The sequence below is a fragment of the Pollicipes pollicipes genome, unplaced genomic scaffold, assembly GCF_011947565.3.
Source record: "Pollicipes pollicipes isolate AB1234 unplaced genomic scaffold, Ppol_2.1 Scaffold_2555;HRSCAF=2994_pilon_pilon_pilon, whole genome shotgun sequence".
Classification (NCBI taxonomy): domain Eukaryota; kingdom Metazoa; phylum Arthropoda; class Thecostraca; order Pollicipedomorpha; family Pollicipedidae; genus Pollicipes; species Pollicipes pollicipes.
The window spans coordinates 38625745-38648457 of record NW_023596136.1 but is presented as its reverse complement, the minus strand read 5'-3'; the positions used below and the strand labels follow the sequence as shown (position 1 = coordinate 38648457).

The following is a 22713-nucleotide window of genomic DNA, read 5'->3' as shown; positions in this document are numbered from 1 at the left end:
CGCCTCGTCGTCTGTTTTTGTCGGGTTGTACGGCATTCACACGTTGTCCTGCAACAGCGTTACATAATATTTAATTTCGGTACGTACGTAAATTCAAATTTGCATTCCAAAGCGTCACATAAACAATGGCCTTTCAGGACGGATTTCCTGCTTAACCAGCATTATCACTGGTCTGAAGTTCAACGCTGATAGCAATGAGTGAACTTAGTCGCAAATCATCAAAATCGGACAACAAGCATAGCTTTTTTGCCATTGCACTCAGTGAAGTCGACACTGAGTGAACCGAGGCGTAATGCGAAACTATTGAAACTCAAACTGGACCAGGCTAAGCGTTCCGCTTCCGCCAAGGTGCGGGTCGCGCGGCTGAACCGAGCTCAGGCTGAGACAGGGGCAGGGGTACTGGAAACTTTACACAGGGCTGGGCGAAATGCAACTGAGCACTGGTTGGTTGAATAAGAAACTGAGGCTACTAGTTGCGTGCTGTCATTGTCGTGCCCGTGTTCTCTCGCTGCGGCTTGCCCACAAACACGCAAACACCACTGCGTGCTCACCACAAAGAATAACCCAACGCGTTAAGAAACCGGGCAACTCACAAAACCTAGCCATCTGAACTCAAATCAGACAGGCCAGAAACCGATGTTCATCATGGCAACATTTGCACAAGTCAATATCAAATTCCCCGGGAGGAAAGGAATCAGACACCTTGCCTCCTAAGCGATGGTCCCTTTCGTTCATCTCTGCCGCGCATCGAACTGTCAAAGTTCGTTTGGTCGGCGGTGAAATGGTCGTACGGGATCGCGCTGCTTAAAGGGAGTTTAGGCAGCGCGACCGGCAGATTTGTAAGTGAAACAGCCCGTTCTTAACCACCAAAGCTGTGCACTTAGTAGCCTCCTCAGTACGTCCTTATTGCGTTATGGAGCTTTTGCATGACGTTAAGGCGCTGCTAATGTGGTCGTGTGAAATTGCCACTCTGGCACGCACTTGCGAACTTAGCTTCTTACTGAAAGCATGCAATTAAAACTCGCCAAAAATGGTAGTGGCTGTGCTGGATGTGTTCGCTGGGCCAAATATCATCATGTGCTCGTGTTTTAGATTTATCTCGTGGTGTTCTTACATATGTATCCATGAGTTTAATAGATAAGCTGGTATGCACATGCCCAGCTAAGGCGCTTTCTTAAGTTCTTGGATTACAAGTCTTTTTTTCGTAATGGCTGGTCAAAATGTCCAACGTCTTTTATTATGCAGCACAAAACATGATTTGTGACCGAAACTTGCACAACCTGTTCAGCATTGGTTGAGAGCCAATTCACGTTTATTTTATTTGGAAATCGTGTTTATGGACGCTAGATCTGAACGACTCGACGATAATATTATTTCTATCCTTGAATGCCGCAAAGCAAGGGGATGGCAGGATTTGAATGACGTCGCTACGGTGTCATGCATGCCTGAATGACCTTGAAATAGTCTGCACGAAATAGCCTGCACACCCTCGCAGTCGTGTAATTCAGAAACTAGAGGATTTCAGGTCTTGAGAATGGCTGGGCTTTGAACGGCATCGTATGATCGTCAGAATGGCTAATTCAGTTCGAAGCCCCGTTTAAAAGTAAAACACTTCCTTTAAGCGCCTGTTCGTGACACTCCTGAGCTGACTGACGCAGAATGCATTTGCAGAAAAGTTTGGGTGATTGTGTCGGTAATGCTGCCAGCGACCTTCTGCGCAGTGGAGATCTGCACCCGGTCGCTTCTAAAAAGTTGAACGAGCGGTGTAGAAATTCTAGCGTCGTCGCAAAAGCAAACATAGACATGCTTATAAGGACCCCAGAACCCGAAGGCCACCCGGAGCTGCTGTCTCTCCCGTCGACCAATCACACGCCGTTGCAAAACGCGGGCGGGGATTCGCATTCCGACTTGGCTGCATCAACAGATGTGTCGTCAGTCACTGCTGAACCGTCGCCGCCCCTTCCATGGCACTGCGGACAGCGGGTAGTCGCCCTGGAGCCACATCAGCCTGCGCTGGCTGATCTCGACAACTCGCTGCACGCGCTGGTGGCTGCTGGGCGTGGAGCTGGAGATGTCGCAGAGCCAAGCCGTGATGGTGAGCAGTCATCAGGGGGCGGCGGAGGGCAGCGTGCAGTGCATTCCAACGGCAGTGTCACGCTGCCGCCGTGAGCCGACGCTGAGAGGAAACGGTGGCTCCGACTTACTACCTTCGTGGGAAATTGCACCGCACTTAAAGTTGAAAAAACTTTTCTTAAACACCGATAAACGTGCGGCTAGCGGCGGTGCAGCAGGCAGGGTGGGCGAGCAGAAAGGGGCGGTTGCCATCTCTGCTGACGGGCAGGGGAAGGGAAGGTTGTTTTTGCCCCCTCACATTTTTGGGAGACCCTTTTTGTCTCAAACTTAAGACATTGTAACCACTCGAATCTCACCAAACTCAGATCAAGGAGGTCCCATAACTGAGCTAGATAGTAATAAAACCCTTTTAGACTTGAAGACATTAGAAGACCCTTTTCTGCACCTTGCATCAAGGTGCAAAGTAACGCCATTTTCTGGATCATGAGACCACCTTGATGGATAAAGTAAACCCAGGTCTAGATGAGTAATGCTATTAAAGATGCCCCTTTAGTGGTTCGGGAATGTTACAAACGTCTCCCGTTACGAACTAGCAGGCCCTGTTCTGAATTACGTGGTGCATTCCGTATTCAAGATGCACCATTCTTGGACCAGGAGGTACTTTTCATACACCAGATGGCCACAGCTCCGAAACAATACACCATACTTTGTGAAAACGAGGTCCCTTGGCTAGGTACCGAGGCCTCCTTCTTGAATAGGAAGCGTCATGTTCTGGATAAGGAGGCATCTCCCTGCATCAGGAGGCCTTTTCTGGAACAATTGGCACTGTTTAAGATAAGTATGACCTTACGCTGGATAGTCAGAAGGTCCTCATTCTCTTTTTTACTGTCGATATTTATCTACTTGGATATGTCTAACAGTGTCTAACACTGTCTAACATGTCTAACTTTGATAAGAGAGCACATGCCCTCGGTGCCCCCCCCCCCTCGAATACGACACTGCCGAGAAGCCCCCTGCGAAGAGTTCCCATGTTGTCGAAGAGCTCCCTCCCCCACCCTGAAAAGTGTTGTCGTCCAACTGAAAATCCTTTGGGTCACCGTGGCGTGCGTCAGTCATTTTCTGCCTTCGCATGATTTCTCTGTCTAAAACGCGAACATCAATGCATACACTACGCGTTATCACAATAAAGTACAGCTGAGCTCAGCTGAAAACTGGGTGGGTTCCTTCCTGAAGGCATCATCACTATCTCCGCCGAGCACGTCCAGCGGTGCCTCAACAGAACCAACGGTCGACCACGCAGTAAGTCACCCGCCCGCACGTGGTCGCAGAGATAGCAACAACTGCGCTGCGGCAAGAGCAGGTCCTGTTTCAGACGCCGGCGGTAACTGTTGGGGTCCGCCTGGGATCCGCATGTTCACGGCCATGCTGGACATGGGAGGTCAAATCTCACTAATGACAGGGTTGGCAGCCGCGGAGTTGGCACTGGACGTGCCTCTTGCAAGCTGCCGTCGATGGGCTAGACTGTTCTCCAGATAAGTTTTAGTGTCGTTGGCTCGTCTGGCGAGGAGAGTGATCTGCACGACGCCTCCACAACGTAGTGGCTGTGCATCATCGGTAGTGCAGTCCACTGCCCAGTTGGAAATAAAAAATCACTGCGCCTATCAAATCCAAGCCTGGTCAAAGTTTCGACTGGACAAGCGGACGTGCTGCTAAGGGTGGATGCTTTCAAGCTGATTGTGCCGCGGAGGTACGTGAAGCACCGCAGGGTGGCCAGGTGGGGTGTAACGCTGCTCGGCTGGGTTACGGCGGACAGAATGTCACGCGTGCTGGGAGCAGGCGGCGTTCACGTCAGCCACATCGGCGAGCGCACCGACGCTCTCCTTCATGAACAGCTCAAATGAACGTAGTGGACCAAATTGGTGGAACGAGTCTTTCGAGACCAAGTATGACGTCGAGGAAAAATCATCAAAAGAAGACCGGGGAGTGCTAGAAGCTTCAGAAGCTAACTCATGAAGGTTGTGTATGGAAGATAGCAAGCGGATCTGTCAAGAAAAAGGCCCGAAACCGAACTGTCTAACAACATGCCCGCTGCCGAGAAACACCTTCAACATATCGGGTGTAAACTGGAGAGAACTCTCGAGTTAGCTGCCCGATTCACAGATACCACCAAAGGCTATCTCAAGGATGGACTGGCGCAAGAGGTAATTAAGGAAGAGACCGGCAAGCGAAAGTGGTTCTCGCCACACCACGGTGTGGTAAAATCCTAGCGAGCTCGGTGAAGCACGTTTTTGCGCGATATTTGTCCCTACCCACACCATCACTTCTTTGCTGGCCCTGCACTGTCAAATAGGGAAGTGCGTTTGGCTACGCCCCAGAAGTGCCAGGTCCCGCTCTCTGTCGGCGTACACGCCATGGAGGTCCCACAGCATCGGCATGGTACCAGCATGGCAGCCCGTCCGGTGTTTCCGCTGACGAGGCGCTGGCAGAGCTGCGAAACCCAACGCGTCTCAAATGCAGGTGCAGGTTTCGGCGCCGCATCGTTCTCCCATTCTGCTAATTTTGCATTCATGCTGGTGCGAAGCACAATTAAAAATGAGCTCCCGTCGGCTGCAAGGGCCGTTCGGAGTCGCCGATTACTACTTGGATTAGGTTAGCAGAGCCAACATTTCTGCCAGCTGCCTTTTCGCATTGCTCAAACGGGACGACCTCGTTGTCGCGAGTTGGGTACCGGACAGGCACCGGACGCTCGGAGCTCGGCATCCGTAGAGCTCGGACGCCACCTACGTATTGTCTGGATCTTGATGTTACGCCTGCTGAAAGAACATTGGGGATACTTTGAGACACAACACGCTATTCATGAACACTGAAGTTCCAAGCAAGCCAGCCACTGAACACGGCATATCGAGACAACCGCCGTCGGCATTCCATGCTTTCGGCCGATCACATCTCTCGCTGTGCGCGCGAAATGCGTGCTGCAGACGATTCGGATGTCGGAATGTCGAATGTAATGGCGTAATCCATGACCCTTGATGAGCTGTGCTCGGGAAAATGTTTTCATGCATAGTGAACATACTTTGTTTCGAATGGCTCAATAAATAGACAGGAATAAACGCACAGTTGATGGTAAGCATTTTTGGAAAGATGACCACCGCCCGCTTTTTTGGGATTGTAAGCATTTACGGGCGTCTCCTCATATTTTGCTCCATCCTCGCTCGGCGAAATGGGAGCGTTTTGTCTCGCTACCAGGCTGAACAAACGACGGCCGCGGACACCGCGCAGTTATTGTCTCGCGCCGTTATTGTCTCCCGTCATAGTGTTCGCCTCGGCCTCAGTTCTGTGGACGCAGCCCCCACTCACTGACCGACCCCAAGCCCTCTCACACACACGAACACAGATCAATAGCGTGTATCTGACGCCCCGGGGGCGCACCTCGTCCGTCAGGCGCGGGGGGTCGCTTTAATCCGACTAATGCAAAAAATGCATTACGCCGATCATAAGGAATGGGGCAAGTCTCCGAGCCGACCTTTCCCCGCGATTACTTTTGACGCCACGAAGGGGCGCGTCAATAAATGGTAGAAGAAGCATCCGATGCATGTGATCATGCCTTCGATCTTACGCGTGCAGCACCACCGAATGCGTTCCCTGGTTGGGCCCGTATGTCCGTGTTTTGCACACTGGCTCGAGATCTTGGGTGACAGGCGCGTTGACTGGACTTCAGGCTCGCATCAGGCACCGCATTTCGCTGCTTTCAGCGTCGCTGGGTCTTCTTGGGACACACCAGGGTGCGGGCTGTTGTTTACACGCACTGAGTTACGTTATACATCGCTACATCCCTTTGAAAATACCTTTTACGTAACACTGGTATTGGGGCAGAACAGAAGGGAAACACTGGACCACGTTGTCCCCTAAATGTGACCGCGGGGTTGATGTTGGTTCTCGGTCACTGCTGCAGGTCAAAACGGTATAGAACTATGGCCGAATTAAAACTGACATGCTGTTACAGAATATGGTCACGGCCAAAATGGAAGTGGTATACGTTTTTAAAGGGAATGTTACACATTTGAAAATATCGAAGCAAGCATCACTATGATAAATTAAGCCGACTCATGACTATTGGTACTGCTTTTTAGTGGGATGGACTGCTCTGTGAGAGTGTGGGAGTGTGTGACTCCAAATGTGCGAGTGACATCCCAATTTTTTATTTCGTAACTTTGTCCCTCATGAGGCATTGTTTGAGTCACGGAACGTCTGTATGACGTTTAAATGCTGCTGCCAAACTAGCCGTGCAAAATTTCCAACTGCACAAATTTCTGTCGCTTCAAAATCATCGAGAGATGGCAGTGCAGTGCTGTAAGAGTTCACTGGGCCAGATATCGTTGTGCTTGTGCACTAACCCTTTTTCAAGGTGATCTTGCGTATTTACCCGTGAGGTTTGGAATGTTGCTAGCATTCACATACTCATTCACAGACTCGGCTACAGCGCTATTCTTAAACTATTCGATTACAAATCATATTTTTCCTGATAACTGGCAGTCATATCAAAGGTTCGTACATGATGTATAATAAATCGTGATCGGTGTTTGAAGCTTGCACAGTTTGCTCCACATTCATTGATTGTTGACGTCCATTTTACTTGAGAATTGTGCTCGCGGACGCCAGACCTGGACGGTTCGACGACATTTCCCTGTCTTTGACGCCGCATAACCTTTGGGGTGGCAGGAAGTGAATAACGCTGCTATGATGTCATGTATGCCTAACTGGCCTCAAAACAGTCTGCACGAAAAAGCCTAGACGTCTTCGCGGGCGTGGCGGGCGGGCGGGCGTGGCTCAGAAACTACCAGGTGTTCAGTCTTACAAATGCAAGGGCTTTAAGCCGCACCAAATGATCTAAAAATGGCTATTTCAGTTGAAAAACTCATACAAAAGTGGAACGCTCTTGTAGTCAACTTCAAACCACTGCTCGGCACGCATGCGTCATAGCAGGATTTCCAGATTCACTACACGATCCGCCGTCCCCGTGCTCAACGCTGCTCCTAGCTGCATGCAGCCAGCTGGTGCGACTACCGCGGAGGTATTCAACGACGCACTGGGACAGCGGATCCGGAAGTTCGCACCGCGTTATCCGTGACACCGTCGGTGGCCAGGGATCATAGCCAACAGAGCTTCGAGTTGTACTAGTAGGTCAGGTCAACGAATTATTCGCTGACATCAGAAGAAAGACCTCCGGCAATGCATGTACTAGCAGTGACTTCGTAGGGTACACGAGACTGCTGTTTCACGAGTGTGAGTGGGTCGTTTTGTCTACGGCCTTTCACAGAACAGGGAATGTTCCACATTTGTATGGCGTTTTGAACTGAAATGGCCATTTCGAGGACCTTTTGATGCAATTCACGGTCATGTCCTTTGAAAGACCCAAAACGATCTGGTTCCTGAATTACATGCCCGCAAAGGCGCTCAAAGGTTTATTTGGAACCTATTTCAAAATTGCCTCGGCATTAATGACGTCATAGAAACGTCATGCGATCACGGTCATATTACAGGCTGTTTTCAACTTATGTCCAAAACAGCATGGCCGCTGGTACATTCGCAAAAGCGATGATGCGGCACGTATGATACAATGCGCGGAAGATGATTGGCTGTTAGCAAGATTTCGCTGCTGAATACGTGTCGCGACCCCCTATGCCTCTATGCGTTATGCCCTATGCCCCCTTTCAGAGCTCAAAGTCATGTCTCTCAGCGCAGTATCCGCTGCGCGGCGCCAGAGGCCGCACGCGCGCGGAGACCGCTCCTGCTCCGCTGTCCGCCGGCTCCAGTGTCCAGTGTTACAAACACGGACCAGCCGGCTGAGTGCTTGTGACCCCACCCGGACGAGTGCTTCTGATTGTGCGTGCATCAGGGTGATTTGAACGAGTGTGCATGGGTGAGAGTGACACTTGAGCCGTCTCCACGGGCGACGTGACCGGCGACGGGTGTGTGGCGGCGCTGGCCGGCAGTGATCGGCGGGGCGGTGAGCTCATCGTCCCGAGCTGCAGGCGTGCCGCGGCCCTTACTGTCCGTGCGTGCGATGCTCGGCAGTCATCCAGACTTCGAGTGAAGACGTGACGCTGCAGTCAGCATGTATCCTGAACTGTTGCGCTGCCTGATAGTGCTGGCGGTCGTTCGCCTGCTGTTGCTCGCTGCTGCGCAGGCCCCGGCCCCGACACGTGCCTGACCCACCGCAGCCGCAGGAGGTGCGGGCTCGCCGGAGCACGATCAGCTGACCAAGCGAGCAGCGGCCACCCGGCCTGCCCGACCTCGCCGCGCTGCCGCCGAGCGGCCGGCTTACGCGCGACCGGCGACCCTGCCTGAGGCCGCGCCCCAGCCTGGCCGGCCGACCGCCGCGACCAGAGGCGTGCCCAGGCCCTCCCGGGGAGGGGTGCGCGGCCGACGGCGAAGATCCAGGGGCGGACGGATCTGGAGGGTTCAAGTACGACCTGGCCAGCTGTACATTGCCCAACTCAGTGTACAATAGGTGAAACCCAAGGTGCTGGAACTGCGACACGACATCGCGCAGCACGGCTATGACGTGATCATACCTAGTGAGACATGGCTCAAGCCATCCACGCATAGCAGACCAATACATGTGCTCGGCTACCAGTTTTTCCGGAGAGACAGATCTGATAACGAAGGGTTTGGTGGCGTGGCCGTACTAGTGAGAGAGTCACTGCAGGCGACTGTAGTGAACGGACCTGATCAGGTCACAACATGCTCCAAAGTGGAGTCGCTGTGGGCCCAGATCCGCGCTGGCTCTCGAAGAGTGATGGTGTGCTCACTGTACCGGCCCCCGACACAGACGCAGGCCCGAGTCACTGCGGATCTCAGCTGATCTGGAGCAGCAACTCCAGGAACATCCTCACCCGTCACAGTGGACCCGTCATCATATCCGATGACATCAACATCAAAACCTGCAGCAGCAACGAGAACACCGAGGCAAGCAGGTTCAGAGAGTTCCTCACAGCATACTCTCTACAACAGCATATCAGGCGGACCAACGTTCCAGTCATCTGACTCCACCATCGATAGTATCTTTGTACAAACGGTGGTGTTGAGCGCACCGGCACGCTGCACTGTGACTATAGTTCCCATGACTGGTCACGTGCTCTAGTGCCGCTACTGAAACTGCCGACCTGCGCAGTGCGCACTGGCGGTCAGATGCTGGCGCAAACTGGACTTGACGGAGGCGAATCGACGTCTCCAAAATGTGGACTAGGGGCCCAGTGTACGGCAGTGTTCTATCCCGGAGAGCAGTGGGACTGTCTCCTTACAGTGACTCGTGCCTATCGTTGATGCTTTAGGCACCGATGAGACGACTTAAAAGCGCGCAATCCTGCAGCATCATCTGTCACGGAAGCCACTAAGGACCTGATGGCCCGGCGGCGTGCCGCGCTCCTTGATTATAACCGCGAGACGTATAAGGACCTACACCGGCAGGTCAGATCGGCAGTGGGTTGTGTCACACGGGAGGAGATTGACAGGCGTGTACGGGAGGGTGGACCGAGCTCGATGTGGCGCAGTGTGCAGCCTGTCGTCTCATCTAGGCAGCCAACCAGGTCCACATCTGATGCGGACGCGCACGACATTAACCTGTACTTCGCCAGCATTGGTACCGCGACCGCCCGCCAGGTGGACTCCTCGGGGCCGGAGCTGGCGGTACGCCTGCCGCGCGTGGCCACCGGCCGGTTCCAGGTATCGCCCGTTACACCGGAGCAACTGCGACGCGTCATAGCCCGCATTCGTTACAGTACATCGTGCGGTGCAGAAGGATTATGCATCCGGTTTTTCAAACTGTGTATAGACGCTATTTGTCCCGTGATCGCCCATATTGTCAATTCCAGCATGATAGCCCATGTAGTTCCCAACTCGTGGAAGCTGACAATAGTACGTCCTATCTAAAAGACGCCAAAATCCGCTGATGTTTCTAATGCAGGCCTATCTCAATTTTACCAACTATCGCTAAGGTTACCGAACGTGTAGTTTGCGAGCAGATGTTTGCATATTTTACCTGTCATCACCTGTTCTAGTCTAGTCAACATGGTTTTAAATCATGTCACTCCACTGGCACGGCGCTTCTCACGGTAACCGACAAAGTTTTTGAGGCCATGGATCAAAGGGAAATCAGCTTGTTATGCCTACTGGATCTATCCAAGTGCTTTGATGTTATCCCACATGATGGGTTCCTTAGAAAGCTCCAGCTGTACATTGTTGATGTACGTTGGTTTGCGATCTACCTCCAAAACCACTTTCAGCAGGTTCTCGTCCAGAACCCAGGTGGCACTTCCTCTCTGTCCGCGGCATTGCACAACCCAATCGGAACCTACCAGGGCTCAGCGCTCGGCCCGCTGCTGTACAGCATTTATGCTAATGATATGCCGCTGTATGCTCATGACGCACGTATTGTGCAGTACGCGGACGACACGCAGGTTTTAGTGAGTGGGAGGCCCGGTGACATTGGTGCGCTGATCACATCCATGGAACAACATCTTTCACACCTGTCAAAATGGTTTGGCAAAGACGGAATGAAAATTAACGCACAAAGAACACAGCTCATAGTCCTCGGCACGCGTCAAAATCTTCGGAACCTGCCACCGACTGGCATCAAATTTATGGGCGTCACTGTAGCCAGCTTTCCTGCCGTTCGAAACCTGGGTGTCGTATTGGGCCATTGCGTGACGTTCACTGCGCACACTGATGTCGTGCGGCGATGCACTGGCGTTCTTATCGGCCTCAGCCACAGCCAGCACAGTCTGCCTCAGGCCACACTCATTACTCTAGTCCGAGGTCTAGTCATCTCACTCATCCGTTACTGCATCTGTGTGTACGTAACATGCAATGCTACTCAAATATCACCACTGCAGAAGCTGCTGAACTTCGCAGCACGAGTCATCTCTGGGCGTCGGAAATATGATAATGTGACCGATGTTTTACGAGATCTCGAGTGGATGTCTGCTGACATGTTCTTATATCATACACTGACACTTCTGAAGCGTATCCTGGGAAGATCCCAGCCGGAGTTGCTATCTGATCACCTTGTCCATCGACGCCATCTTCGCCATCGCACAACGAGGCAGGATGATATGTTACATGTGCCGGTGATCAGACCCGAATCGGGAAGGCGGCGTTTTGTTTACTCCACCGTGACCGCCTACAACGCGCTACCGCAGAATATTCGCGAGCTGAGCCTTCTACAATTCAAACGCGAGTTGCGTAGTCATATCCTGCAGCGGCGGATCAATAACGGATAGCGACGCCTACTTCAAATGACTTCAGCGAATGTGAGAGAGTGCGCTCTGCGTATGTGTGCCTGCGTGTGTACGTGCTTGGCGCAAGCTTCTCTGAACTACAGTGCTTTTATTTCCATGACACGGGCTCTGTAATAGCCACGTTCTGAGTGGAGTGAGCTTATGACGTGTAATAAATAAATAAATAAATAAATGTACAGAGCACAAGATCACCCGAATAGGAAAATAAGCGAATCTTTTCAGTGTAAAAAGTTGTCGATCAAATCTTAACATACAGGGTTCATCATGGTCGATTACGCAAACGTGCTAGTGCGTATTCATGTGTGATGTATGCTTGCCTTAAAATTACTTACATGTGTAAATGATGCCTGACGCGTGATGTGCGATGCCTGTTCAATTGAAATTGAATAAAACGTGTTGCGTGATGCCTATTGTTTGAATTTGTTTGCATGTACACGCATTTTTGCGCATTATAATTTTTAGATAGACACTGTATCGTGGTAATGGCTGGCAATCGCTATTTGTTTAATCCCCTGAATGTTGGTGTCCTGTAAAAACCTGTGGCTTGCTGTTTAAAAAAAACCTTGAAAAATCGAGTAGTATCATCTGCGGGCAATTTTGAATTCACTTCTGTTATTGTTTCGATGAGGCATGTAACCGAAATATGAACCCAACTACATCTCCATTTTCCTGGTTTTTCTCCGAGGAATAAGAGTAATACTACAATCTTGTCTATTTACTTTTAACGTATTACGCGGCCTGTGGCGTCTGCCGGAACACTTTAAAAAGCGGTGCGCAGCAAACGTAAGCGATGTCCTGTTGCCTTCACAGCTATGTAATTGTGTTCAGTCAAGTAACTGGGTCAGATGGGAGCCATTTAACCTTGCCAACAGCGATATATGGCGGCTCTGAAAGGTGACGGCATAGCCGTCCACAGGTTCACTATATCGCAACTGTCAGTTAGCAAATGTCTAGCATTGTGCCCCAGGGCACCAGGAAGTTTACTGTGTAATCAATATGCTGCCTGCATAAATTGGTGCCGACTTAGCTGTCTGGCAGTTTTAATATCATAAAATCAGCGTCAAATGTCCTTACAACGTAATTAAATCGAGGGTTATCGCTGTACGGGCGACCCAACCAACCGAACTTTTATTCTGATCAGAAAATTCCCATTCAATATCAAACAGAAGGGTGCTGGAAACTTAAGCGTTCTTCTGCAGCGGAACTCCCGACATAGCGTGTGGATGAATGGACCGGACCAGGCTTCTTTAAAGCACCCTGGTGCAAAAGTCATCGGGTCGTAAGGGCGGTACATACAGAGCACATGCTTAAGTCATCGGATACGACAAAACACATTCAGCATGCCACTTCCAGTTTGTCCACCCTCGGGGGACCCCCCTTCGGCTTGGTTCGCCCCATCGGCCGCTGGAGAGTCTCCGCCCACTTACGAAATGATCCGCCGGGGTATTTCTGCCGCTGCTTTCCTACATAAATGCTTCTACTGAACTGTAAAGGGCACCCGCCAGTTCGGCAGCAGCATCTTTTGATAAAGAGACAGGAGCCCTTGAAATGTCCCTGATCATTCTGATCATCAGATACCCCTGATCATCAGAAGACTTGTCACATACTTGGAACTCCGTTGAATTGTAGCTTTAAAAGTACCCTCACTGTTTCCTTTAAGGCAGAACTGAAAACAACAGTCGGCAGGCAAAGGCCAAAAGGGAACTCTCGTGCTCCGGCAAGGGGCCTCTACCGACAAGAAGCGAGCTTTGTACAATACATGCCTTTGTCGACTTGTGACATCGGTCGGCCTGTAGAGGAGATGTAGAGAGACAGAGGGGCTTCTCTGCTTTACTGGATCCTGTAGGCGAATGACATCTTCCTAGTGTTTATACTTGGATGATGACCCCCTCCTGCCCCGAAATGAGGCTTCCTGACTATCTTAATACATTGCGTTCACTTATGTATATATATATATATATATATATATATATATATATATATGTACTCTTAGTCTTTTCTTTATCTGAACCGAAAGTCACGCCGGATGTTGACATGTTAACTGAGAAGCGGATCCCCAATCGCACAAAAACGTCTCCCCAGTCATATAATTCTGCTTTCCCACTGATACCCATAATAACAGTGATTTCCCACTAAAAGCAATGAACTTTTTGGAACTGTGCGGTCTGTTTGTCGAATGGCACGGATAAGCCGAGTGCGGGGCCGTGCCATGGCCCGCCGGTAGCTAGCAATTCGTCTAACAGCTGAACCACTCAGGCACCAACCAGATATCTACCCGACTCCTATATCGTCATTTTGTGCATGCCCTAGTCCGGTTGATCCAAATGCATGTTTTATGTCATTGACCGCATTAGCTGGTTTGCCATTATTCCTCCATTGCAAACTACCTTCAACGGAAAAGAAAAAGATAAGCCTGTGATGCGAACCATTGGTGCTTCAGACATACAAGGACACGTGCCAGCAACGACATTTGATAACGATCTCCGCGCAAACTGTCCATCGTGACGTCATTTGCGTTTGGTGGATGTTTTGGTGGGGTCTGAGCCGGACATCCGGCACTCATATGCTTAGCACAGTGTCGATTCGCGGAGAATGGCCGGCCGTCGAGAGATACTTGGATACAACTCCCCACGACAAACAACACATAACTCATCCTATTTTGAAGATTCGAGGAGGCATTACTCGGCTAAAAGTTACGTCTGGACCAGCCGCTGGGCTTCCATCTGGGGCTCCCCTTCAGTATGACGTTTTAATGGGGCCTGCACCCACTGCACAGCGCATCCCACCTAATTCAAAAGTGTTATTGAACGATAGTCCTAGCACTCACAGCTTAATACGAACCCTTTGAATGGACTGATTTCTGAGATCAGAGCTCCCGCGTTAACCATGTTTTTTGTGAACCCTTATCCCTCCCATTCGATCGTGAAAGTCCAGGTCAACGGCAGAATTAAGTGGCGTAAATTCAACGTGCCGCGATGCTTAACCCGGTCCGTCATAAACTCTGACGTCACCGGACCGTTTGCGCAGCCGCTGCCACCGACCACAGGCGAGGCCAGCCAAGGTCAAATAGCGAGCGTCCAACCAGACTCGAACTCACTCCTCCACAGGTGGAGGGATCGGAATACACATGCTCTATGCGATCGAGCTATCGAAGCGGACCGATGACCGGGTCAACTCTCCGAACTAGTGTTATTCACACGGATCAGCGGTCAGACCATTTGGCCAGGTCGGCCATTTTCGGTACGTGTTGTTAAGGCGCGCCGGCGGCTCTGAACAGGCCGTGTAAAGCTGTATTGGTTCCTTCCACAAATAGACTATATCAGCACACGGCAAAGAACTCACATCGTGTTATGGTGACCATGGCGAAACAAATTGCATGTCATATTTGCCTTTCATCAGCGCCGTATAAAGTGTCTGTATTACTGGAAGGGAGTGTTCCGCATTTATATGGGGGTTTCAACTGAAATGGACATCTCGAAGACCTTGCAGTGCTGTTCATAATCCTGTCCTTAAAACCTTAGTCCCTCCAATTTCTGAGCTATACGCCCGCTAAAATGGAGAAAGGTATATTGGGGAGAATATGCTAAGGTCACATTGGCATTCATAACGTCATAATAACGTCACTCAAATCCTGTCATCCAATAACCCATGCGGCGATCAATGCCAAGACAAATATAATTGTCGAGGAGTTCCTATCTGGCGTTCGTGAGCGCGATGTCCAGAAAAAATGGCCGTCAACTTGCTCTCATTCAATGTCATGCAAGGTAGGATGGTGTAATCAAACCATGGCGCATTCAAAACAATATTTACTAAACAGAGAATGGTGCTGTCTGGAGCAGCCTTTTCCACTTAAAAGTATACCAATACCTATAACTGAGCTTGATTCGTCATGTCTGATGCGTGCCTTAACATCTTTAAACATGAGACACTCCGTTTAAGAGTAGATTTTCACTTGCCGGCTGGAGCACCGCCCAACCTACTGATGGCAACGCGCTGGTACGCGCGTGTGTGGGATAGGCGAAATTTGCTGGTGGCCGATCGTTTGGCGCCATTTTTCGGTTATTAGCCGCCGTCTGTGCACTGTGACGGTTTCCGCGGCCCGACCCAACAGCTGTTTGGTGGAGTTGTAATGCTTTCAGTGCTTTCGAGCACTACTGTGACCCCAGACGTTCTACATGTGCCTATCTGGACCGCAGTCGTTACCCCTCCCCCGTGATACATCATTCGCCAGCCGGCGAACGGCGCGCGGGATCCACGCTTATGTTCTCATTCACCGCTTCACCCTTAATCACTGGCAGCCGCATGTCTTGGAACAAGCAAGCTACGGCCTTTAGCAGTTCACCTCTTTAAGTGCAACTATGGTAGGAGCCCCGGCCCAGCGCCAACATATACCCAAAAGAAGGGCTCCTGCACGGGGTACGTCTTCGTGGCGGACTCCCAGATGGCTGCAGTCTCGCCTGACACTTGCTTCCATCCTTCATCCCTCAACGATGGACTGGCTTTGGCTGGACGATGGCACTCTAAACTCAAACACACCAAGCCAAACAGCTTGCAGGCAGAGTAACGGGGTGTAATGAGGACTGAACACGGCAACACAGGTTCAAGCATCCAGTAATCTTCTATGCCAGGTGCTCGCTGACTGTGAATAGCTTCGTTCGTTTGCGACACCAATGCAACCTTGTGTGTGTTTTCGACTTTACTGCCGTTCAACCAACCGATCACGAACACGCTCTGTTCGCAATCAGCTTACGAACTGTTCATGAACGCAAGCACTTTATTTGTATGGTACAACGGGGTTAATACACCAATTTTACGTTATCTCTTGTTTGTTTATTTTTCTATCAAAGTTATCCCCCTTTATTTTGCCAGCTTTTAGTAGAACTTCACAAAATGCGGCTAATTTATCATTGTCTACTTTAAAAGGAGGGTGTGACCCGAGTTCACCCAAACATTTCTTTTGACTATCATGCTCCCAGAAGTCTACGTCGCATATCTTCCAGCTTCCAGTATAGTTTCGCGTATTGTGACTAGGGAAATAGGTGAGGAAAAATCATTTGGGACTTAGCGAATTTTTAGAACTGTGGAACACGAAAACGGGTGAAGTAGTTCGCCAGCGAGCACTCAGCCTGAACGGCGGTCGACCCAATAGAGAGCCAGGAGAAGGAAAACGACGGCTTCCAGTCAGCTGCCGTTACTGAAAGCTTATGGAACTGTGGTTGCGTCTGTTTGTTCTCGTTTGTGATGTTTTGTACGCTGGTCAGCCCGCTGGAGGGCCGGAGGAGGGAAAATAGTGGCTTTTAGACGGCTGCCGTAGCTGAGATCTGACGAAGCTGTGTTCATGTTCGTTTGCTCTCGTTCGTGAGAACCGGCAATATACAGAGTCGTTTGCTACGCTTTTTTGTCCACGCAGTTTTTGCAAGTTTTCTAGCCGTCGCTAAACTGGCGCTCAGCTCAGCGATTTGCCTGGCCGTTTGGGAGTCCCAGGCATTGGTGAGTGCGCGCACGATACGCACAGCAATACCAATGCCGTCAGATCGGCAGAAGTGAGTGGAGGGAAAGGTTCAGACGCTAAGAACATGGCATCACGATACCCAAACTTGATGATCGTAGGCCATTGCTGTTCCGCGACGGCGTCCCCATCTCTGTAAGATGCCGCGTCTGGTGAGCTCAAGAAATTGTGCCATACGCGCAGCCAGCCGACGTCGATGCAACCCAATGCTACGGCCGTGAAATGAACACGATCCGTCAACAACTTCAGTGACAACATCGAGTCAAGAAATTTCCGCGCGCCGGACAAATGATGATTACAGCTTTCGGGAGAGTAGACATTTCCAGAGCTAAATAAAGGGTGTTGGGCAAACAGACAATCGAGCGGGTCTCTGTGCCAACAGGCTGGGACCCGATGCATCTTCACAGTCGCTAGGGTTGTCGCAGTAGCCGTAACACCTTTCTCCCGAGGCGTTTTTGTCCTGTCATGTTTCTTATGAGTTATTCGCGCTGGACCACACCATTGAACGTAATATGACAGCTTGCTTCATGACGGCACAAAGACGTTTCCGAAGTAAAGTTTACCGACCATTTTGATAAGCCCGACTACAGACAAAGGCTTTGTCCTTGTGCTATTTTCTGAGTATTTCATATTTTGTGCCAACTTAGATCCCTTTTCAATGATGGTAGCTTGAAAGGGGCTGCTGAGACACGGCTGTTAAGATTTCTTTAGATAGGTATTCTGCACATGCTTGCCATCTATACCTTATAATAATGGTCTGAATTGATTTATTCCCTGCCCTAGACCACCTTGTTCTTGTTGCCATGACAACCACAGTTGCAATGCAGCGTTCATGCTACAAACCTGCGCTTTTCCGTTGAATCAGTCCCCTCTGAATGAGCAGAAAACGTCCTGGTCTATACGTTTGTTGATTCACTGAATTTCATTCCTGTGAGAAGAAATATTACGAAAATACTCTAGCTTTCGGCTTAACTTCTCTTTTAAGCCAAAGCTTACCTTCGCTTTCACAAATCTTTATGAAACTTGGCACAAGTTTGAAATTTTGACAGCATCGAAACGTGATCTCGCGTTGGTGACACTCGTCGCAACTCCAACCACGTTGATTCGACTCTCGCTTCGAACACCACTGTTTTATTCAGCATCAATCAGAATCAGCCCCGTAAATATACTCAAACCAGCGGCCTATCGCAGCACCATCTGGGAGAAAGTTGAATTTGAATCATGGCGTGGCCATGACTAAGCTGAAATCTAAACCGATATCATCCACGTGGAGCAGAGTCAAGCGCAGACATGACACTCATCCAGATCAGTTGATGCTGTACGCAGTATTCTGCCGTCATGCACTCACCCTGGCTCCGTTGATGTACCAGGTCAAGGTGGCAGCAGGCCTTGACCTGTATGACGTACAGTTGATCCGGACGTGGTCGCCCTCTTCCATGCTGCTCCTGTATTCGCCAGTGATCTCGGGACCACTCTGCGGCACCTCTGTTGGGGGCAAATAAATAGAAAATGCATTTAAGGTGTGACAGCGCAAATGGGGCGATCCTGACGGCATTTGTCATAAGCGGATCGTTGCAATCGAACCTGATAGGATTGCGCCATATGTCCCCATTTCATGTGCGGTTTTATCGGCCCATGAATGGTTATGGCCCACTCCGAATGGTTTGTTGCCACTGTAAATTATCCGCAGCCGCGTAATATGTCCGAAGCATCGTCATGTTACTGGCAGCAATATGAGCTTGTGTGATTGGAACAACCTAGCGTGAACTACATTACGCTCAACAGCGACCCATATGTCAACGTCAGTTGCGAACTGCCGCATGGTAAATGGACTCGGTCACCGTGCAACCCGGTGGCCTGTGGCGTGCCAGTGACGTCGTGGCAGTGCAGACAGGCCGAGACTGACCGACCGCCGGCGTCTGGACTGGCGTCTAGGAGGCGGCGCACCACAAGGCTGGGACATTACTGCAATGAGACAGCAGCTACGCCTCGGCCTAAAATTCTGTTCTTGTGCGAAAGTATACGCATACAATGCATTTTTAACGTAGGGATTTGTTTCGATGTTGAGGGGTTTATCATCTATGCTCTTAATTCGCTTTGGAGAACATGTATTGCTAGTCTGTTTTTATCCAGATAGTTTTGAAGTCATGAGGTCGTTACGCCGATGTAAAGCATTGCAAATAACAACAGATAGATGGGCTTAAACCATAACAACACTTAGTGATGCGCTCTTTAAGGATTCGTAGGCTGGTGGCACTGTTATCTAGTGGTGACATGGTGGTTGAATTGAGTGCCAATAGATGGCACCCAGTCAAAATATGGCAGAAAATGTCGGCCAAATGTCAATGGTAGTGTTAGTTCTCCCACCGTGCCTTTTTTCACGAGAATGGCTTCGGAATTTCTCCTATCAGCCCCGCCCTTGCGGCTGTGTGGACAGCTTACGTGCGTATGAGTGGTGAACGACGCGTTTAGATGAGTGACAGAGGAGTGGTCGCAGAGTGGGATACCTGCGGCACTGGTTTTAGTAACAGATGCTCATCAAAGCATCGCAAAGTTTTCGAAGCCTTCTTTATAAAAAACACCAATATCAACGTCCCAATATCAACCCGCCATTGTTAGCTAACCCAGACAGCACCATCTATTGGCACTCCATTCAACCACCATGTCACCACCAGACTGCAGCACCGGCGTTAACTTGGCGGGACGTTTTAAGCCGCCAGTCCAGCGCCGTCAGTGGGAAAGGTAGGTTAGGTGTGTCGCTTCATTTTCCCTCTTGTTCTCTTTCCCATCTCTGCCCACCTGCAGGTGGCGAACTGCAAACAAGCCCAACAACTCTGTGTTCAACATTCCTTAGTCTGGACCTTTCGAATGGATGGATTTCAGGGACCAGATCTCGCACTAAGCAGCGTTTGTTGTGCGAACCCTGCCCGCTATGGATCCATCAAGCCAGCCAACGTGGTGAGCGGTAGCCGAATTCACAAATGCTAGATTTGTCCGATCGTGCGACCCCTGTCGTTTGAATCAGCACGATCGGCCTGGTTGGTTCCATACGTATTTTGGGAGAAGGGTGTCGTTAAGCGCCTTCCCTGCATCAGGTGAAGGTGGCAAATCCGGTGCGAATGCTGGGTGAAACAGCAGGTTGTGCAGGTTCGGAAACAGCAGTATGTTGGGTTTCTCCCAAATGGGCTCCTAGTCATGAAGTGCCTCCTAGTCAAGCCTGAAGTGTCTCCTAATTATGGCTACGTGTGAACAATACCGTTCGCTGCCACCTGCATGAGCGCAAAAGTAAGCACGAGAAGGAACCGTATCAGCCATAGCGCGCTGTCCAGATGGGTTCTCGCAGTTCCGCTTAAAACGCGACGCCCCTCCACCTGAAGTGGACTCACCCACAACCGTGACGTTTCCGGTGCCGATGACGGTGTCGAACGACCCGTCGACCGTGACCTCACAGACGTACTGGCCCTCGGTGGCCAGGTCAACGCTGTCCAGTATGACGTGTTTGGCGCCGGAAAGCGGTTCCTGAAAAGGATTCCGTGCGCCCGATTTGAGGCCAGCCGCCTCCGCCGGCGGTGTCGACGCTGGTCACGTGTGCAGCAGGCGCCACGCCACGTCGGGTCATGACAGCCGCTTCTGTTGCCAACATCATGTAAGGAAGTTCCCCGACTGACGATGTATTCTGGGAACTACTTTGACTCGACATGGGCTCAGGAAAAAACGACATTGACGAAAGCCGAAACGCATTAAAGTTGGAAGCTGCTCTTGAATGTTTTACCCGAAGAAAATTGACGATGCCGGCGCAAGCTCATCGAAACTCTGATCGGCTTCCCTTTCAACTTACACTGATTGGCCTGGATCACTCACATTGACTTTGACCCCGGAGATGTGGAAGGTCCGACCAGGCCTTCCCGGGGCGTAGCTGTAGAACTCCCGGTAGTCCTTGTACCACTTGACCTGGTATATCCGACCGTCCTCCGGATCGTAGTCGCACGTCAGGTTCATCGGGTGCCCCCGAATGACGTGAGTGGGGAAAGTTTATCTTGTTCATCCTCAAGGCCAGTACACCTGTAGGACACAGAAGAGCTGTCCTCAGTGGGGCAGGCAGGGGAGGGGGCACAAGTGGTACGTGGCCCCTTAGACCCCGAGAGGTTCCGAGGGTCCCTCAGGATCGACGATTTGATGGCCCGAAGAGCCCGAAGATTGAGGGCCGGAAGGTCGTATAAGGGGTCTTGTCCATGCGGGTAGGGTCCTCAAATGTCTGTCAGGGGGGCCTTTGCGCCGAATGGCTCCCCTGAACCGATGACGGCCTCTGTGTCGGTCATACACCACCAGAACCGAACACTGGGCTCCATGTCGGTTTAAGCCTGAGTGCCCATTTTACGAGGCATGAGGGCCGATCAATGGACAAGGCTGGGGATCCCAACTTACATTGCCAATGTCAATGGCCCCAGAGTCAATGAGGATCCCGAGTTGGCCAGGGACAATGCCCGAGGGGGCTCGAATAGCGGGCTGATGGACCCTTCGGGATCAACGATCAGGCGCCCGATTGGTCTGAAGGACTGGCTATATGTCACATTAACGACCCCGCCCCGCAGGGCCGTGACTTCAAATGTCAGTCGGAGGGCTTCTACCACCTGCGAGAACCCTCTGGGATAATGCGGGTCTTTATTTCTGCCCAAAACTTGCAACATCGAACAGTTGGCCTCGTTCCGATCTGAGGCCTGGGGGTCATCTTCCGAGCAGGAAAAGGTCGGGCCCGCGGTTTGCATTGGCCTAGATTACCCCTTATGTGCAGCAATGAGTGCCCCTTGTCGGTCCGGGTCCATAGTGACCAACAGGCGGCCCTGTGTTGGCAGGCGGCTCTGATTCGGCCGAATATGGACAATAATGCATTTGGAAAGATATTTATTAAACGGGAAAATTGTGTTGCCTAGAACAGTCTTTTCCGCTTAAAAGTATACCAAAAGTTATAATAGAGCTAACGTCATCAAACCTGATGCTTGCTTCAGTATCTGCGAATGTGGATCATTTCCTTTAAATAAGTTAAAACTATAAATGAAGCAATGAAAAGCGTGCAACCTTGAAACCAAGTGAGCAAAATGCGTTTTATTTGTTGGTTGGTATTGATTTTGGTTTGGTTTGGTTTGGTTTGGATTGGTTGGTAACTATCACCAGGACCCTCTTCATGTGACCACTAATACACTCACACAAATTAGTGAATCCGACGTGATTTGTCTTGATTTTTTGTTTTAATTTTTGGTAATGTTCTTACTTTGCCTGAAACTGACCCTGAACTGCCCACAACATGACGCCGCTCTGCTCGGTGATGACGATGAACGCCTTTGGCGGGGCATCGCGTTTGCTGTTCCCTGATCGCCATGTGTCTGTTAAACCACCCGCATTCATGGGGTGCGCTGGACAGAGCCGACTTGTATTCATGGCCGTCCAGGTTTACGTTGCTTCCATCACCTGCGACCACAAAAAGTTCAACCATGCTCTGGCATCGCTTCCACCTCAGACCACCTCCAAGCTGGACGCTGCTGCCCTGGCGTTCAAGAGCTTTGCCACTCTCCACGGAGCAGCGTTCGGCCTCTACAAGGGGAGCAGGCCTGAGCTGTTTGATTAGCTGATCTCTAAAGCGAAGCTGACTCTCCGCCACCCTATGTTCGCTGGAGAGCTACAGGTCTTAACCAGCAAGGTTGAAATGGGGTGCGCCCTCTTACGGCACAAGTCATCCAATCACTGCCTGCCGCTGTGGGTGCTCTGATTGCGGCCCAGCGTGCCCCAACCCTTCAGCGGCTAGGCCAGCTGGCAAATGAACTCGTGCCTCTATTG

The 22713-nt window shown here is 50.8% G+C and overlaps 1 protein-coding gene across 3 annotated transcripts in view; it reads right to left on the bottom strand.

Annotated features, from left to right (window-relative positions):
- Nucleotides 1-22713, bottom strand: part of LOC119112043 (cell adhesion molecule 3) — a 65765-nt gene that overhangs the window by 5431 nt on the left and 37621 nt on the right. For all 3 annotated transcript variants that reach the window (XM_037236015.1, XM_037236030.1, XM_037236024.1), the window contains exons 2-4: nt 20743-20943; nt 20268-20400; nt 18230-18366 (exon numbers count right to left, since the gene is read on the bottom strand). In XM_037236015.1, coding sequence (XP_037091910.1) covers nt 18230-18366; nt 20268-20400; nt 20743-20880 — 408 coding nt within the window. In that variant the 5' untranslated portion in view covers nt 20881-20943. The remainder of the gene's footprint in view (nt 1-18229; nt 18367-20267; nt 20401-20742; nt 20944-22713) is intronic.